The sequence below is a fragment of the Brachypodium distachyon genome, chromosome 5 (assembly GCF_000005505.3).
Source record: "Brachypodium distachyon strain Bd21 chromosome 5, Brachypodium_distachyon_v3.0, whole genome shotgun sequence".
In the NCBI taxonomy this organism is placed as follows: domain Eukaryota; kingdom Viridiplantae; phylum Streptophyta; class Magnoliopsida; order Poales; family Poaceae; genus Brachypodium; species Brachypodium distachyon.
The window spans coordinates 28534974-28551506 of NC_016135.3; the positions used below are offsets into that span (position 1 = coordinate 28534974).

At 48.8% G+C, this 16533-nt stretch overlaps 5 protein-coding genes across 5 annotated transcripts; 1 reads left to right on the forward strand and 4 right to left on the reverse strand.

Moving 5' to 3' along the window:
• Positions 1–122: 122 nt before the first annotated feature.
• LOC106865551 (U-box domain-containing protein 26) lies at positions 123–1274 on the forward strand. Its single transcript, XM_014895727.1, has one exon. The coding sequence runs from the start codon at positions 123–125 to the stop codon at positions 1272–1274; it is 1152 nt and encodes a 383-aa protein (XP_014751213.1).
• A 695-nt stretch (positions 1275–1969) lies between these two features.
• Positions 1970–4627, reverse strand: LOC100822924 (ras-related protein RABC1). The gene is made up of 6 exons (XM_003580858.4): positions 4355–4627; positions 4202–4270; positions 3547–3612; positions 2965–3086; positions 2743–2871; positions 1970–2351 (listed from the first exon to the last, which is right to left on the reverse strand). Exons 1-6 carry the CDS (start codon positions 4506–4508, stop codon positions 2244–2246), a joined length of 648 nt encoding a protein of 215 aa, XP_003580906.1. The 5' UTR covers positions 4509–4627; the 3' UTR covers positions 1970–2243.
• A 1005-nt stretch (positions 4628–5632) lies between these two features.
• On the reverse strand, positions 5633–6512 carry LOC100840578 (pectinesterase inhibitor 28). Its single transcript, XM_003579506.3, has one exon. It carries the CDS (start codon positions 6461–6463, stop codon positions 5849–5851), a length of 615 nt encoding a protein of 204 aa, XP_003579554.1. The 5' UTR covers positions 6464–6512; the 3' UTR covers positions 5633–5848.
• Positions 6513–7025: 513 nt separating this feature from the next.
• Positions 7026–8768, reverse strand: LOC100840877 (UDP-glucuronate:xylan alpha-glucuronosyltransferase 1). Its single transcript, XM_010229051.1, has one exon. It carries the CDS (start codon positions 8766–8768, stop codon positions 7026–7028), a length of 1743 nt encoding a protein of 580 aa, XP_010227353.1.
• Positions 8769–9586: 818 nt separating this feature from the next.
• Positions 9587–10936, reverse strand: LOC104581280 (peroxidase 47). The gene has a single exon (XM_010242377.3). It carries the CDS (start codon positions 10844–10846, stop codon positions 9764–9766), a length of 1083 nt encoding a protein of 360 aa, XP_010240679.1. The 5' UTR covers positions 10847–10936; the 3' UTR covers positions 9587–9763.
• Between the last annotated feature and the right edge of the window lie 5597 nt (positions 10937–16533).

The window sequence follows — 16533 nt, forward strand, 5'->3', positions numbered from 1 at the left end:
CCCCACATACTCTAGTATATTTGTAGCATATGCTCTGTTTGCGCGCATGCAGGCCTGGCTGAATTTGACAAATCATACATACATGCAAGAGGAAGCAATTCTTAATGTGTAGAGAGAAGAGGATGATGATCCCTGAGCTGTTCCTGTGCCCAATCAGCCTGGACCTCATGTCAGACCCCGTCACCCTCCTCGCCACCGGCCACACCTACGACCGCCGCAACATCCAGCGCTGGCTCGCCGGCCGACGCACATGCCCCGTCACCATGCACACGCTACCTGACAAGTCAGAGCTAGCGCCCAACCGCACTCTGAAGCACCTCATCGACCGCTGGCTCCTCACCGGCCGAACCCTCTCCGTCTCCGACCTCGCGCTGCCCACGCTCACAGACAACCTCACCGAGGAACAAGACGACACGGCCGTCCTGGAGGAGACGCTGAGGATCGTCAGGTGCCTCTCCCCTCCAGGCTTGTGCGCCTCGCTCCTTGTGCTGCTGCTTCGCGCTCCTCCCTCGCCGGCGCCGGTGCTGGAGCTGGCGCTCGACTGCCTTGTCGCCTCGCCGTCCAAGCACGAGCTCGCCACCGCCCTGCAACAAGAGGAGGAGCACAAGACGAAGAAGATCATGCCCCTCATTGCCTTCCAGTTGAGACAGGGGAGCAGTGTCAAGGTCAAGACTGGCCTTTGCCGCCTCATCCAAATCCTTGGCTCGGCAGGGGCACACCTGCTGCTGGGCCGCTCAGAGCAGGTCATGGGAGCACTGGGCGCCGCTCTCGTGCTGCACGCCGACAATGATGCTGCTGTCTCCAGCGCCGCTCTGAGGGCAATGTGGAGCCTGATCCGCTTGCCGGACGAGGCCACCCGGGAAACCGCCGTGGCAGCAGGCGCCGTCGATGCCCTCCTCTCCTACATCTCCTCTGGCCACAAGACGAAGAAGAAGAACCTCCTGCTGCCTTTGGCTTTGGAGACTCTGGAGCTTTTGCTCACCAGCGTGGACGCTGCCAGGCAGGCTATGTACGCTCGGTCCGGCGCAGGCGGCAGTGGCACCGCCACCCTGGTGAGGATGGTGTTCCGGGTGCCCTCCGATGGCGGCAGCGAGCATGCCATCGGGTCGCTGCTGGTCACATGCCGCGAGTCAGGGATAGTCCGGGTGGACGCCATCAACGCCGGCCTGCTGGAGCAGCTGCTGCTGTTGCTCCAGACCCAGTGCAGCCCCAAGGCCAAGACCAACGCCAGGGCGCTGCTCAAACTGCTCAGGGCCTTGTGGGCTCGTCATTAAATACGTATTAATTGTCTTCCTTCCTTACCACAATCTTACCTGTAGTAACCTCATGTAAATAATCACTGGTGGAAAATCGCTGTGCGATGGAGTAGGCCTATATATTGGGCTGTCACTGGTGGAAAATCGCCACCGCTAGGATTTTTTCTTTCTTTTCCACTAGACATGTAAATTTGTTTTGTCGATCGCCGCTGCTATATATGACGAAGAGAAGTTTGTTCGTTTGTTTTCCTTTTTGCCAGCTTGTCGACCAATACTTGGGCCCTATCGATCGCCATTCCGCTCCCAGTCCCAGGGGAAGAACGAGAAGAAGTACAACAATGCAAGCCGGAGGCAGTTGGAACCTGAAAGGCGTTGCCGTTGCCAGAAATTAACTGCCAGGTTCCAACGGCCCCTACGATATGTTGTCCAGACTACAACACGCACAAGTGATTCGCATCTTCCCAGAGCACACGACACCAACACGACCACCGGGCCGGCCGGCAGCACGCACGCCTTAATTTGCCTGAGCGCGATATGTTGGGCCACGCTCACGCACGTCCAGGTCGTTGCCTGCATGCGTCCTGTGGAATCGAATGAAATGTTGGGTGCAGGTAGCTAGCTAGCAGCCCAAACGTAGGAAGGCGTAGGGGCCGGTGTGGTGTCGAGACAGTGGAAAAGGGATGTGGAACGTTCCATTGATTCCAATCGTCCACTGGGGCAACTAACACTCATAATTCATTCTCCCACAAACAAGCTTATCACTTTCTGCAAAGTGAACATAGCTTAACGAGTACATTATATAGCTTCTGGCAACGTAATGGAGGGGACTATCTTTTTGTGTATGCATGATCCCAAGGTAAATTCAACATGGAGATATACAGGAACAAGACCAAAGCAAAATAAATTGACACAAACAAGCTTATCACTTAACAAATTAAGACTTTTCATCATCGGCATGATATATCCTTGATTAGCGTCACCAACATGTTAACAGCACCCGCCTGCGGCAGCATCAGCTTCTGGTGCCTTCTGCTTGAAGATGTTCTTCTTGGCCCCCGAAGAAGCATCCGCCAGCAGGCTTGGCGTGTCCAATATCTGCATATATCATTTCATTTCCGATACACCAGCTCTATGAGGAACTCATTAGACGTGTAAAACATATCTCAAGTGCAAAAGAGCTCTACAAGGAAAAACTTTTTTCCATGTAAATAATCATGCTACAGTCTGCTAAATATGTGTACACGGTCCTCTATGTCATGCTACGCTAAAAAATACTTCTAAGAAGACAGACGGAAAGCTTATATACTTGGTTCTTTTGTTCAAATTAAAACATACATGATAAACAAACAACTAGACCCACTATCAACTATGAACAAACAAGCCCTGATGCTTCAATCTACCATTTGAGGATCACAGTCCAAATGCGCTGCTAAGAATAAATCATGACAAAAATGACACAAATCGGAAACTGAAAGTGAGAGCATACCTTCAACACAAGTTCCTCAAAGCACTGTTCTACATTTACTTTGGTTTTCGCACTGCATTCAAGAAATAAACATCCGTATTCCCTGGCAAATTCAATGCCTTCTTTTTTTGTGACAGCTCTTTCACTTTCCTGCCAAATCGAGCCTCCGCATTAAGCTCTTACAAGCCCTGAGAAAGAAACTAGTAATTAATTGACAAAAAGTAAAACGGCGGACAGAAGTACCTTGTCCACTTTATTTCCGACAAGCATCTTTATACAATCCTGGTTGGTTGAATATAGGTCTATTTCCTTCGCCCATATATCAGAAAGATTTGTGAATGTTTCTCGTCGAGTGACATCATAAACTGAAAATGGATGACACATCGATTAAGATACAATCTCTTGAAATTAGGCAACTCATTAGAACTCAACAGGAAACACGTGAATGAAGAAGAGAAAAGCTAGACACGCGATGCGATGATTCCTAAGTTATACAAAGCAGGAAAAGAGTTTACGAGGGTACAGTAGAGTTGAATGCTGTAAAAACCAAAAATGATGCTATGTAGGTAGGATACAGTAATTTACTTTCACAAAAGACAAATAGTTCTACTTAGGAAGCTGTTCTACTCGGTCATTTATAATTAAAAATACAACCAGTTTAAGCAAGAGCACAGTTCAGTTCATATAGAAACTCAAAGTAATTAATGTGACATTAAGTTCCTTATTATGTATGATAAGGATAGGAGAAAAAAGCATGAGATGGTACATGTTACTTCAATAGTGCAAACAAAATTACGCATCTGAAGAGCAATGGATGAGAAGTACCCATAATGATTCCTTGCGCCCCTCTGTAGTACGAGCTGGTCAATGTCCTGAATCTTTCCTGTCCAGCTGCACAAGAGGTGTTCAATGTTAAACGGGAACTCAAAGGGAGGAGACTATGCATGTTAACAAACTCTCAATTGCATTGCACACACAATCTGCACAAAATTAACAGGGAAAATTAAGGAAACAGATTTCTTCGAAAGCCAAGATCAAGATCATGTGTAGAGCTTCTAACTAGAAACTAACCCGAGTCGCATTTTCGAGTGCATACCAAAACAACCAGCCATGATGTGGACAATTTAACATCCATAAGAAATAAAAACAAACAGGGTGGTATGTGGGAGATCGGGGGTCGAATAGAAAATAATATGCTTAGTATGCAACTTGTGCATGTTAGAATACTAAAACAAGTGAGAGATGGTTGATTATGTTCTATCCTAGGCCATATTAACCAACATCTAAAATTGTAAATAAGGGTCCAAGTAGTTGGCCAACACAAAAAAAGGAGCGTACTTTGGGTTGATAAGACACTCGCTTTTAGTTTTAGTCACAAGGGGGGCAAACAGCAGTCTTGTGTATATAAACGACATGTTTTGCTTGCAAGTTCAGGAAGATGTTAGGAAATACTGTTGGTGAGACGAATTGGTTGTAGCACCTGTGTCCCAGATGGCAAGCTTGAGCTTTTTGCCGGCAATGTTAACCATCTTGACCTTGAAGTCGACACCTGAGGAAGATGAGAGACAGGAATCACTCAAATATCCGGATTGGATTCATGTTGAGGGATAGTTCGGCACGCGATGCAGCGTACCTATGGTCGGTGAGAGGTCCTCGAAGGAGTCGGCGGTGAAGCGGAGGAGCAGGCTGCTCTTGCCGACGCCGGAGTCGCCGATGAGGAGCAGCTTGAAGAGGTAGTCGAAGTCGGGCTGCTGCGCCGTGGAGGAGGAGGACGAGGAGGAGTCCATGATCCCGTCGAGCGGGATCGCCTGGATCGGATCTACCGGGGGGGTTGCGTTGCGCTGCGGGGAAGAAGGGGAAAAGAGAGATCGAGGGGACGGGAGGAAGAAGGAGAAAGAAAAGAAAAGTAGGTACTCTCTGGAGTAATAAATTAAAATTAAATTAGGGTAAAAGCAATTTGGATGCGCACAGGCCAAGGCCAAAGCCAAAGGTCTCTCTCTTCCTGCCTATACATGCACGTCACACAACTTGATGCTCCACGTATCTAATTTTTAGAACTTAGAGACATGTTAACCAAAAGCAAGTCGAGTCGACAGTGTGAGGTATGTGAATTTGAAATTCTTTGATGTCAATGTTTGTTACATTTGCAATGATTGCGGGTGTGATGCGAGATGTCATCTCCATATTGCAGCTATGTATTTTAAATGTGCAATGGTACGTTACATGTCCGAGAGGTCGCCAACATATAGGATATGTCTGGTTTGTGACTATATTTGCCCTACCATATTTTTGACAGCTTATCAAGTTTGGTTTTATTTGGTTGGTAGTCAAAATTTTGGCTGCCCGTGGAACTCAAAATCCTGCCGATTTTTAGGCCACCCGAGGGCTATTTTTTTTTTTTTACAATATTTTGGTACTAGTACAGGAAGCATACGGCCGCACTAGCCACACTGACCTCTCGAGTGCACACCTTCTCTGTCCTTTTGGGCTGGAAGAGGGAAGAAGCAAACGATATTCCGAACCTGATGGGCCTGCATGCAAGTGCTCCTGATCGACGGGGCACATGGACCATCTAACTTTTTTTTAGAGGAACATGGACCATCTAACTGTGGAGTGTGCGTGCGAGGTGGGCCTGTATTTGCATCCCAACGGAGCCCATTAAAACTAGGACGATCCATCCAGTTCCAGTGGCTGATGAGAAGAAGACGAGGAACAGAGGAAGAGATGCGATGCAATTGATTCGCGTCCAAGCAGCAGAGACAAATACGCAGCCAATATCCGTCCAAGGAAGAAGGGTCCGTGACCACGCTTTTCATTAACTGCCGTTGCCCACCGCCTTTATTTGCTTGTCGCGAGTGTATGGTTCTTGTTGAATCGGACAACTGAACGAGCGCCGTTTCAGTTGAAAAGATTATCAATCAAATTACGATTGCTTAACAATAAGCCCTCGTGCATTTTTATCCGTAGTAATGTGGCAGTGCATATTGCATAGCGAAACGTGGTGTGATGCTGATTCATAGTACAATATGCATGCATATCGATGGATGGACTGAACTAATGAGATCGAAGAAGTACAACATATGGATCCTGGCTCGCTCCTTGAGCAGTCGCCATTAGCTAGCTAGGCCTAGGCGGCGAGGAGGAGCGTGATGATGTCGATGGCGACGGTGCAGAGGCGTTCCAGGCCTTGCTCCCTCTTGGCCAGCTCCACGGGGTACGCCACTCGCTTCCTCCTGAAGAGCGTGCGGCACACCGCCGGGTACTCGGCTGCCGCGCTCACGTGCACGAACGCCTCGTCGTAATAAGCCGCCGCCGCCGCCGAATCCTGGCCCGCGGCCACGATGGACTCCCGTGCCTCCAAAAGCGCCTCCCTCGCCTCGCCGTACTTGCTCGAGCACGCCCGCAGGAGTAGTTGCTCGAGCACGCCCGGCTTCTGCTGCTGCTGCTCTGCAGACGCAGTGGCAGAGGCGTTGGCGGCTGCGGCGGAGACGGCGATGGCGCAGAGGCCGCGGACGTCGGCGGTGGAGCTGGACGGGTCGGCCGCCAGGGCGGACACGCAGACGTCGTAGTACGTGGTGGAGTTGCAGGTGGACTGCACAAGGGCACGCACTAATACCGGCTTGCTGCAGGCGCCTGTGGTGTTGGGCTTGCCACGCTGAGCCCGTATCGTCCTTGCTGCTGCTGCGGCTGCAGATACGGAGAGCAGCAGGAGCAGGAGCAGAGCAGCATGCCAGGCCGCCATCTATTCCTTCTTCTTGCTCTTAACTTTTTAGTGCTCTCGTACATCGACGTGCAGTGCATATATATAGACGAATGGATCCGTCACGTACTGGGCCGGGACGAGACACGTATCGATCGTATGTATGAATCGTGGTGGATCTTGGATGCATGCCTATGTATGTTGGCGGAGTTGGTTAATTTGGGATCTATGCGCGTCGTCGCCTTGCTTCACGTGATTACAGCTCGTCTCGTCTCGCCTTGCTGCGGCAACTCAATGCAGTAAATAGTACTCCGTATGTTTTTTTAAAGGGCCTCCATGAAGAAGCACGTAACTGAGGCCTCCGGGTCCAATTACGCTGCTTTGCTTCGGTTCCAAACCAAAATGGGCCCAATAAGGCAGGCCCGCGGTCTTGGAACACGTTCTGTACCAAAATGGGTCAAGCAACGACCGGCTCAGAAGAAGAAAAAACTCCCGTTGCAAAAGAACATGTGGTAGTAGTATTTTCAGATGAAATAATTAAGGGGATTCCCGGGTTACTATGGTTGATGGACGGACTTAATGGAACCGAATATATATGATCGAGTCAAGTCAAGGTATGGGGCGTGGCAACAACAATGGCAGTCTGGTTCAGAACGGGGTCGGCGGTGGCATTGGCCATCCTCCGTTGATGCTCGAGCGCCGCCCTCTGCGTGGGCGGCAGCGCGCAGAACCTGGCGGCCAGCTCTCGCGGCGCGATTCGGTCGTGCAGCGCCCACCACATGGCGTGGGCGTCATCGCTGGCGAAGCGGCGCATGGACGGCACGTCCCAGTTGCAGTCGTGGTCGCGGAGGCACATCCACGGCTTGATGCCCAGGTAATGCATCACGTAGTAGTGCGCCGGCGCCGGCGCCGGCGAGGAAACTGCGAGGTTGTACTTGAGGACGTTGAGGGCATGCGGCAGGCGGTGCCACCAGACGAATGCCTCGTTCAGGAACCCCTGGTCGCCGCCGTTGTACGACACCACCTCCTGCACGCTCGCCATCAGCATCTCGAACGTGCAGCTGCAGGGCTCCAGCACCATCACTCCCGAGTTGAAGAGCGAGCCGCTGTTGCCCGTCGCGCTGATCGAGGACGAAGCTTGGGAGCCGAAGAGGAAGTCGATGTTGCGGAGCACGAGCTGGTCGGAGTCCACGAACACCACCACGTCGTAGTCCCCGGCCAGGAGCTGCCACAGCCGGAGCTTGCTGTAGTTGTACTCGTTGTAGGTCCCGGGCACGGCGTGCGGGTTGCGGATGCGCTCCATGGGCCGGACCTGCCACCCCGCCGCCGCCAGAGCCGCGCGCTGGTCGGCGCTGATGCTGGCGTGGTCGACGAGCGCCACCATGTCCTTGGTGGAGCCCGAGAGGCGGATGCTCTGCGCCGTCGCGATGGCGCCGCACACGTACGCGTCCGACGAGTGCAGCACCGTCGCGTACGCCTGACGGCTTGAGCGAACACTAGCAGGAGGAGGCTTGGGCTCATGATGTTGCTGAGGGGGGAGACGCTGGGCGAGGTCGCATGAGCCCACGGGCAGGCGGATGCGGCTGCGGAGGTAGCTCGAGTCCGGTGGCGTCCGGTAGAGCCAGGCGTGGCCGTGGCGGCGGACGAGGTGCTTGCAGGGGAAGAGGTTGGGCAGGGGAAGGCACTCGGACACGACGAGGACCTCTGCTGCCGACGCCCAGACGGCCAGCTTGGCTGCGGAGAGCTGGAGGTGCAGCCTGCCTACGTCTCTCGTGATCCATGAGCTGCTGCTGCTGCTGCTTGTGTTGAGGCGGCGGCAGGGGAGCTTGACGGCGACGAGGTGGAAGGGTCGTTGTGATGATGGCACGTGAGGGTCGGGGAAGGAGGGGCAGCTCTTGTTGTTGAGCTTGTCCTCGTCGATCCACTCCGGGTACAGCTCCGCCCACGTCACGCCGCTGTCCACCGCCTGCAGCCGCACCGCTCGGATCAATGCACCACCTGCTGCGCTCCTCCTCCACCGCTTCACCTCCGCCGGGCTGAAGTTGAGCAGCGCCACCCGACGCCGACGCCCAATGTTGCTGGGTGTTACTCGGGCGATGCTGTCCCAATCCACCTGGTAACTGGAGGCGTAGGGAGGCTGCGGAATACTAGTTGTTCTAGTACTAGGAGGGAGCAGCTCAAGGTAATTGCGGCGGTGCTGCATGGTCTTGATCAACACGGCGACGAGGGCGCATATGAGCAGGGTGATGGAGAAGAGCACCGCTACCACTGCCTGCTTCTTATTGCTCTTCTTATTCTTCTTCCCTCCTATAGCTGCTGCCGCTGCTGCACTGCCGCCACTAACCATGCCGACCTTGCCAACTTCCTGCCCTGCGCTACGCTATGCTCTGCTCTGCTTCACTTCCCGAATGCATGCACCTAGCTACTTACCATCATCTATTCTGCAAACAAGCTACTCCGTAGCATATATAGCATGCATAATTTGACTGGCCTGGCTGCAAATAAATTTGTCTGTAATCTACTCTCTGATTTGATTGGCGTTAACTAGGAGTAATTCATAAGTTAGTGAGATGTATATGACCGGTCTCCATGTGGAGAATTCTCAAAGGAAATAACGTACCATAGTCTACTGCATGCTGGCCGGATCGATCGAGTTTTCTCGCAACTAAGATATGGAGCCATTTGGAGACCGGATCCATAGTCTATCGAATTGTCCTCCACTGGACAATAATATAAGCTAGCGCCATTTGGCGTCAGGTGAGCAGCGAACTACTACATAGTATACGCGCGTGGAGTAGTAATAATTTAAAGATGCTTCCAATATCGTCTCAACTGCCTAGTAGCATGTCTGAAATGTTTTGCTTGGTCAACTCATGGCAGGCAGGCAGTTACAGAACCAGATGGAGGACTTGTGCGTTCCTGTATGTCTGTCAGCCTTCTGATCGGGCTTGTACTGGTTTGAAGCTGCGAGTGTACTACTACTAGCGAATGGGTCCTCTACTCTCGCGGTCGCGCTCGCATAGCCAGTTTTGGTCTGCAGATGGAACGACTGGTTAGCAGCAGATCTCAGACCAATCAGCTACCACCAACCATGCATCTGTCCACTGCATCGTATACTGGCTCGATATGATCAGCTGCACACCACATTTCTACGTACGCTCAAGGTTGCAGTACAAAGTTGTAATATTTATATATGACGAAAGCTTGCCGCACGTGTAGTATTATTTGGTACATTTTGAAGCGGAAAGAGTGTCGTTATTATCGTACATGCATATATGATCGATCGATGATGGAATGGATTCACTTCACGATATGCCTGCCTGCAAGGGGGGATGATAATAATTAATTGATGATCCTGCAGCTCTTCCTGACGTTTCCTTTGGGGTTGAGGTCGAGCGTGCCCATCTTGATCATGCCCTGGATGAAGGTGTCGAAGAACATGTCCGGGCTATCGGCGAACATGTGGACGAGGCTGGACGTGTCAGGCGACCCGGCCAGCGTCTGGTCCGACGTCAGCAGCGCCTTGCTTCCCTGGATTCCCCTGAAGTAGTCCGTGTCGAAGACGTTGCTGGTGGCGTCCAGCTTGGCTGTGGCCCCGTCGCCTCCTTTCTTGCACGTGGTCGCCAACGTGGCCGCCATCTGGGCGTCCAGCGTGGGGTCCAACTTGTTGCCGCTGACGCGGTTCTTGAAGTTTGCGCAGTGGGCCTGCCCCAGCGTATGCGCCCCGGACAGGGCCACCAGCTCTGCCACGGTGAACCCATGGGAAGCGAACACGGTCTTGAGCTCCGACACCTGGAGTGTGGCTGCGGGCAGCGCGCTGGTGTCCGCCGCGTCGGAGACGAAGCCGTCGCGCCGCCCCGTGGCCACGTCGTAGTAGGGCCCCCCGGCCATGTAGACGGAGTCTCTGGCGGCCAGCGCGAGGACGTCGGCGCAGGAGACGGTGCCGGGGCAGCGGTCCTCGAGGGCGGCCTTGACGGCGTCGATGACCTCGAAGCCCCGGAGGCTCTTGTTGGTGAGGGCGTCCTTCTCGGCGGTGGCCTTGTGGGTGGAATCGAGGAGGACGGAGGCGTCGCAGCCGCGGACGAAGCAGTCGTGGAAGTGGAGTCGGATGAGGCTGGCGGCGAGGGTTGGGTCCTTGTAGATGGCCTCGCCCACCACGTCTCGGACGATCATCTCCGCGTAGGGGCAGCTCATGGAGTAGTACTCCATGCTCAGCACATCACCGGCTGAAGACTCATCACCATCATATCCATATCCGCCCGATCCTGGATATCCTCCTCCTCCATATCCTCCATACCCTCCTGGTCCTTGTGCTGCTACGCCACCCTCTGCCGCCATTAGCAACAGCAATAATAGGGCCACTGCTACTACTGCACCAGCGATTCCACTAGCAATACCACGACTAGTAGTAGAATAGCTCATCATATCTCGGCGCTCTTGCTGTATGTGTACGTAGTCTTGATTAATTTGGGTCGATCGATCAATTGTTGTAGGCTTATTGTAAGTATGTATGGGTACGTAGGTATATATAGAGGCCGGGCTGGGCTGGGCTGGCCAAGCAAGCTAGGTAAGGGAGCGAGAGCTTCATGGATATGCATGCTTACGTAAGACAGCTAGATCCAGATGTATTCATGCATGCATGTATTCAAGTGTGCAAGTTAATTGTAGCATCAGTACGTATTCAGGTGGCTGGGGAGATATCGGTCGAGCTAGAGAGACGATTAACCGAACAAGTACGTTATTTAGGTGCATGCATGCCGACCTGCATACGTAATCCGATCAGATGATTAAGATATACGGCTAGTGCTAGCACGAGATCCATTAGTGGAGTATCAAATATTAATGGAATTCTGCTATATCATGCATCCTCTGGCTAGTGTACGTCGTATTGCATTGCATGTGTCAACATCCAATTGTTAAGGACAGGAATTAGAAGCTAGTGGGTCACTAGCTAGCAGATAGAGAAAAATTCCCTATCAAAATCAAATCTTGCATGTATATATGCTGACGAATTGAATCTTCTATATATATATACATCTATAGGTTCAAATTCAGTTTGTAATATAGTATGCTATAGTGTTGGTTGCATTGTTGTCGTGCACCCGGCGGCCGGCTGCTGGCAACACGTGCGTGTATAAAGCGGGTGTCAAATGCGCCACCCATCCATCCATCCATTTAGATGAGCATGCACATAGATTAAGTGGAGTCTGCATGATATCCTCACGAGTGCATGGATTACCTAATCGATCCCACTAATAACAGTTTTGATGGCTCTGACGATTTCGCACGCGCGCGCGTATGTTTTTTCTACGGAAAACAGATTTTGCGTACGAAACAACTGTTCTAGTAAAAGTGGATTGTCCTCTTTTTTCCAGTAAATTTCACAAAACCACATATATTGGGGCAGTCTTCTCATGCAGGCGATACTTTTGCTAATTTGTCCGAAAAAACCACACATTTCCGGTCACACTGTAACAACAAGCCCGTAATCACATGATTAAGCGAGTCGATAGTTTTTCTTACAGGTTGGCCCCACATGTCAGATGACACGTCGGACGAATCCAACCCGACCCGTTAGCTCGGTAACCACACCCTTACTGGGCAAACCACGAGCTCCCGTCGCTTGGAAGATATTGTCACCATCAATGACTCTGGGAGCTTGTGGGCAGGCGGCAGCGCGGTTCGCGGGCAAGTACGGGGCTCGGCGGCGCGCCGGAGCTCGGGAAGACGATGGTTTGTGCATCAGGTCGTAACAGCGCCGCGAAGCGCTATTCGGGCGGAGGGGCTGCAGGAGGTGGCCTGGATGGGCGAGGGGAGCTTCGCCGGAGAGCAAGAAGAAGATGGACGGACATAACGGGCTAACGGGTCTGACGTGTCGTCTTACATGTGGGCCCAGCTATAAGAAAAACTGTCAAACGGTCTTAACTCGTTACTTTGGGCTCATTGGTGCATACTGACCGTAGAACTGTGGCTTTCTGGGCAAATTAGCAAAAGTGGTGCCTACGTGAGAAAACTGCCCCAATATGTGTGGTTTTGTAAAATTTACTCTTTTTCATTAGTTTTGACCTTTTGGGTGAACTAATTCGGTTCATGCATGAATGATATGGAGTCCGAGTCCAATAAGGAGTCCGAGTCCGAGTCCGAGTCCAATAAGGAGTGCTTTTGGAAAGTGTTTCATCATAGATCGAATTTTGTTTAGAGATCAAGTTGTTTGGAAATTTGAAAAAAAAAAGAAAGGAAAGAAAAAAAAGGAAAGAAAGAAAGAAAAAAAAACGAAAAAAAAAAGAGTTCGAGTCAGTTTCGGACCCGAGTCCGAGTAGAATTTTAGTTTCGGGTGGGTTTGACCCGTGTTCAGTAAAACGGGCGTATCTTTTGCGTACCAACTCGGATTTGGACGTTCTTGGACTTTTTGGAAAGCTCAGGACGAGGCGCATCAGGAAATATCCAGGGCGTTGCCCTGCACTTTGACCCCCAAATTCGGTTTTTAAGGTGGACTTTCTGAGCTTCCAAGTTTCTGCATCCGTTTTCCGGCGTCGCTGCAGCCCGGTGTTTCTCAGTTTTCTCCATTCTCCGACATCCGTTTTGAGTGATCTTGCCCTTGCTGGAAAGCTTGTGTCGATACCCTTCTAACCCATATTTTTCCATATTTTTCTGGATTTTTCTTACTGCAGCCTTTGCTGTTCTTCGACAGACCGACGTATAGTTTTCCGGTCGTTCTTTTGCGTGAGTTTCTGGGGTTAAAAAAAAAAGAAAAAAAAAAGAAGAAGAAAAGAATAAGAAGCCAAACAGAAGGCCACAAAAAAAAAAAGAAAAAAAATCCCAGGGATTTACTTGTTGTGCCATCTTTTGATCTATCTATTCCTACCTTCTTCAGTATCTAGGCTTAGATTATTTCTGTAATTCGTTCTTATCGACTCCAGCAGCTAGGACTAGCATTATTGAGCATATTTTCAACTTTGCATTGCTGATTTGATTATTTGCTATTCCTTGCTACTCACAAAAGCCTCCAAGCTCCACAGATTCTACACCTAGGTTGGTTTGTTACCGAGGCATTGATACATTTAATCTTCGGAGAGCTTGGTCACGCCGCTGGCCATCACCTTCCTGTTTTGCATGGTAAGAACTTGTAAGAACTTGATTTTTAGCTTGAGAGTTGAGCGACTTGTAGCCACATCCTAGTAGTTGATAGGAACATATTACTGTGATTTGTTTCTTGTTTTCTACTAACCATGACAGGACTTACACGAAGCATGGCAACTAGACCGATGCTATCCCGTGACCGCGATGAGTGCTTTTCACCACGGCCATCCTCCACGTCTCTTGTTGATAATGCCACGGCAACGGTACAAAACAATCCTTCTAATACATATAAATTGTGTGTACCTTTCTTTGAGGGGGAAAATGATGCTGAAACGTATATAGATTGGGAGCTAGCTTTAACTGAACAATTCACATGCTTCCATGTACTAGATAGTCGTAAGGTCCAAATTGCTAGTAGTAAATTTCGTTTTGATGCATTATCATGGTGGTGTGAGATAGTTAGAGCAAACAAAATACCTCACACTTGGATTGATATGAAGAAAATCATGAGAGAAAAATATGTTCCTCCAAGTTATGCTTATGAGTTGCGTTCCAAATTACGACGTTTGACACAAGATGATAAAACTGTTGATGATTACTACCATGAGTTCCAAATTTTAACCTTGCGATCTAGTTTAGATGAAACCGAACAAAGAAAAATGGATAGGTTTTATTGTGGGCTTAACTTTGATATTTCTTACATAATTGAATACGGAAAATACGACTCTCTATTGTGTTTGCTTAATCTTGCTCGTGAAGCGGAGAGGAAATTGGAGAGAAGGTGTACAAGAAACGTGTTGAGCCTACAAGGTAATGATAAAGATGATTGTGTTGCTGAACAAAATATGACATGTGATGAAATAAATGAGATACCCGTTGAATTTTCTGCACCATGTGAAATTGTTGATTTACATGCTGATTTGAGTACACCCATTTATTCAAATGATAATGATTTATGTGAGGAGATACCTACTGTTTTGGAAGAGACTTGTGACGCGATGATTAAATTTGATTTATGTTGCATTGAATTAATTAAACATGAAGAAGTGTTTCCTATGGTTCCGCCTAATAATTCTTTGTGTTCTATTAGACTTGATGCACCTATATATTTGTCACATGCAAGGGATAAAGGTTCTGAGTTAACAATTTCAAAATCTTTTGCTAATGCCCATGGATACACTATTCAATTAATTGGAGAAGATGACGTGAACAATAAATTTTGGGTGCATCAGATTTGGATTGCTTGTGATAACTTTCTTGATTTGGGAGAACATAATATGTTGCATATGCTTAACCATTTTGATATGACCTCCAATATTGGTGTTGATTATTTGCCAATTAGTTCTTTACACGATTGTTCGAATATTAGTGCTTTGACATGCTCTAAATTTCAGCATCTTGTAGTAACTAATTTGGGTAACATTATTAATTATTATTCTCCAGTGTTGGGATGGTATAATGGTGAGCGGTGCAAACCAAATATAAGATATTGTTTCACTTATATATGCAAAACATATTGTCAATCTTCTTGCTGGAATGATATTCATGATGATTGTGTGACTAATTATCTCATGAGATTGTGTTATAAAACATTAATTGTGCAACATGGGAGTGGAGTTAAAAATAACGATATATACATATACCATGCGCATACCTTGTCTCTTTTGTTAGCATATTTTCAGCATAAACGACGCCGAGGACGGCTTTCCTTTCAAGAAAGGGAGGATGATATGGACATGCTAACCATGGATACGACCATTAGAACCCTAATTGTTGGTGTCTCTAATAATTATAATCAGGTGAATTCAATTACAAAATGTTTTCAATATGTTACCTGCAAAGAGGCGGAGCTACTATCTTGTGTAATCTTATTATGTAGGCATCTTATTGAACTTTACAAGTCCAAAGTGAAGATGAAGTGTTATAGCCTGCAAAGGGAGATTCAAAGTGAAGCCTATCAAGTCTACTTTCCAACAAATCAAACGGCACATGATTCGGAGCTTTCTAGAGAAAGATATCACGAATTAAAGTTGAATCCGATTCGGGTCCGAGCTGTCAGGAGACCCGAATTTGTTTTAATCACCCAGACCGCATCCGGAGTCCAAATCAAGCAAACAAGTACTTGTTGGAAAGGTAATTACAAGACATTTCCAACGGATCTGGCCCCATCAAGAGATTCGACTCGTGCTGACCGTGGCGGACAAAACAAGCAGACGGATCTGTTTTTCTGTTTCCTAAAGAGTTGTAGTTTGTTAGGAAAGTTAGAGATAGAGTTGGATTTCGGACTCCTTATTCAAGGTGGACGAAAATATCTCTCCCTCCTCCTTTATATACCCCATGAGCCCCCCTAAGAAGCCTTGGGTTTTGTTTAGTTAAAAGTTAGCCATCGCTACTACTTCGTGTAATCGCGTGTGTCGGTTAGACCACCTGTTTTACCGCTTTCGGAACCCCAACTTATCGTCTCGTTGAGACATTGGTTTGATATAGTATATTCGCAATTTTAGATTGCATCCGCTATTTATCTTGTTCTTGCTTGTTCTTCGATTGCTTGCGGAACAAAGACCTTCGTGGTCAGGTCGAATCTCTTGATGGGGCCAGATCCGTTGGAAAGGTCTTGTAATTACCTTTCCAACAAGTACTTGTTTGCTTGATTTGGACTCCGGATGCGGTCTGGGTGATTAAAACAAATTCGGGTCTCCTGACAGCTCGGACCCGAATCGGATTCAACTTTAATTCGTGATATCTTTCTCTAGCAAGCTCCGAATCATGTGCCGTTTGATTTGTTGGAAAGTAGACTTGATAGGCTTCACTTTGAATCTCCCTTTGCAGGCTATAACACTTCATCTTCACTTTGGACTTGTAAAGTTCAATAAGATGCCTACATAATAAGATTACACAAGATAGTAGCTCCGCCTCTTTGCAGGTAACATATTGAAAACATTTTGTAATTGAATTCACCTGATTATAATTATTAGAGACACCAACAATTAGGGTTCTAATGGTCGTATCCATGGTTAGCATGTCCATATCAA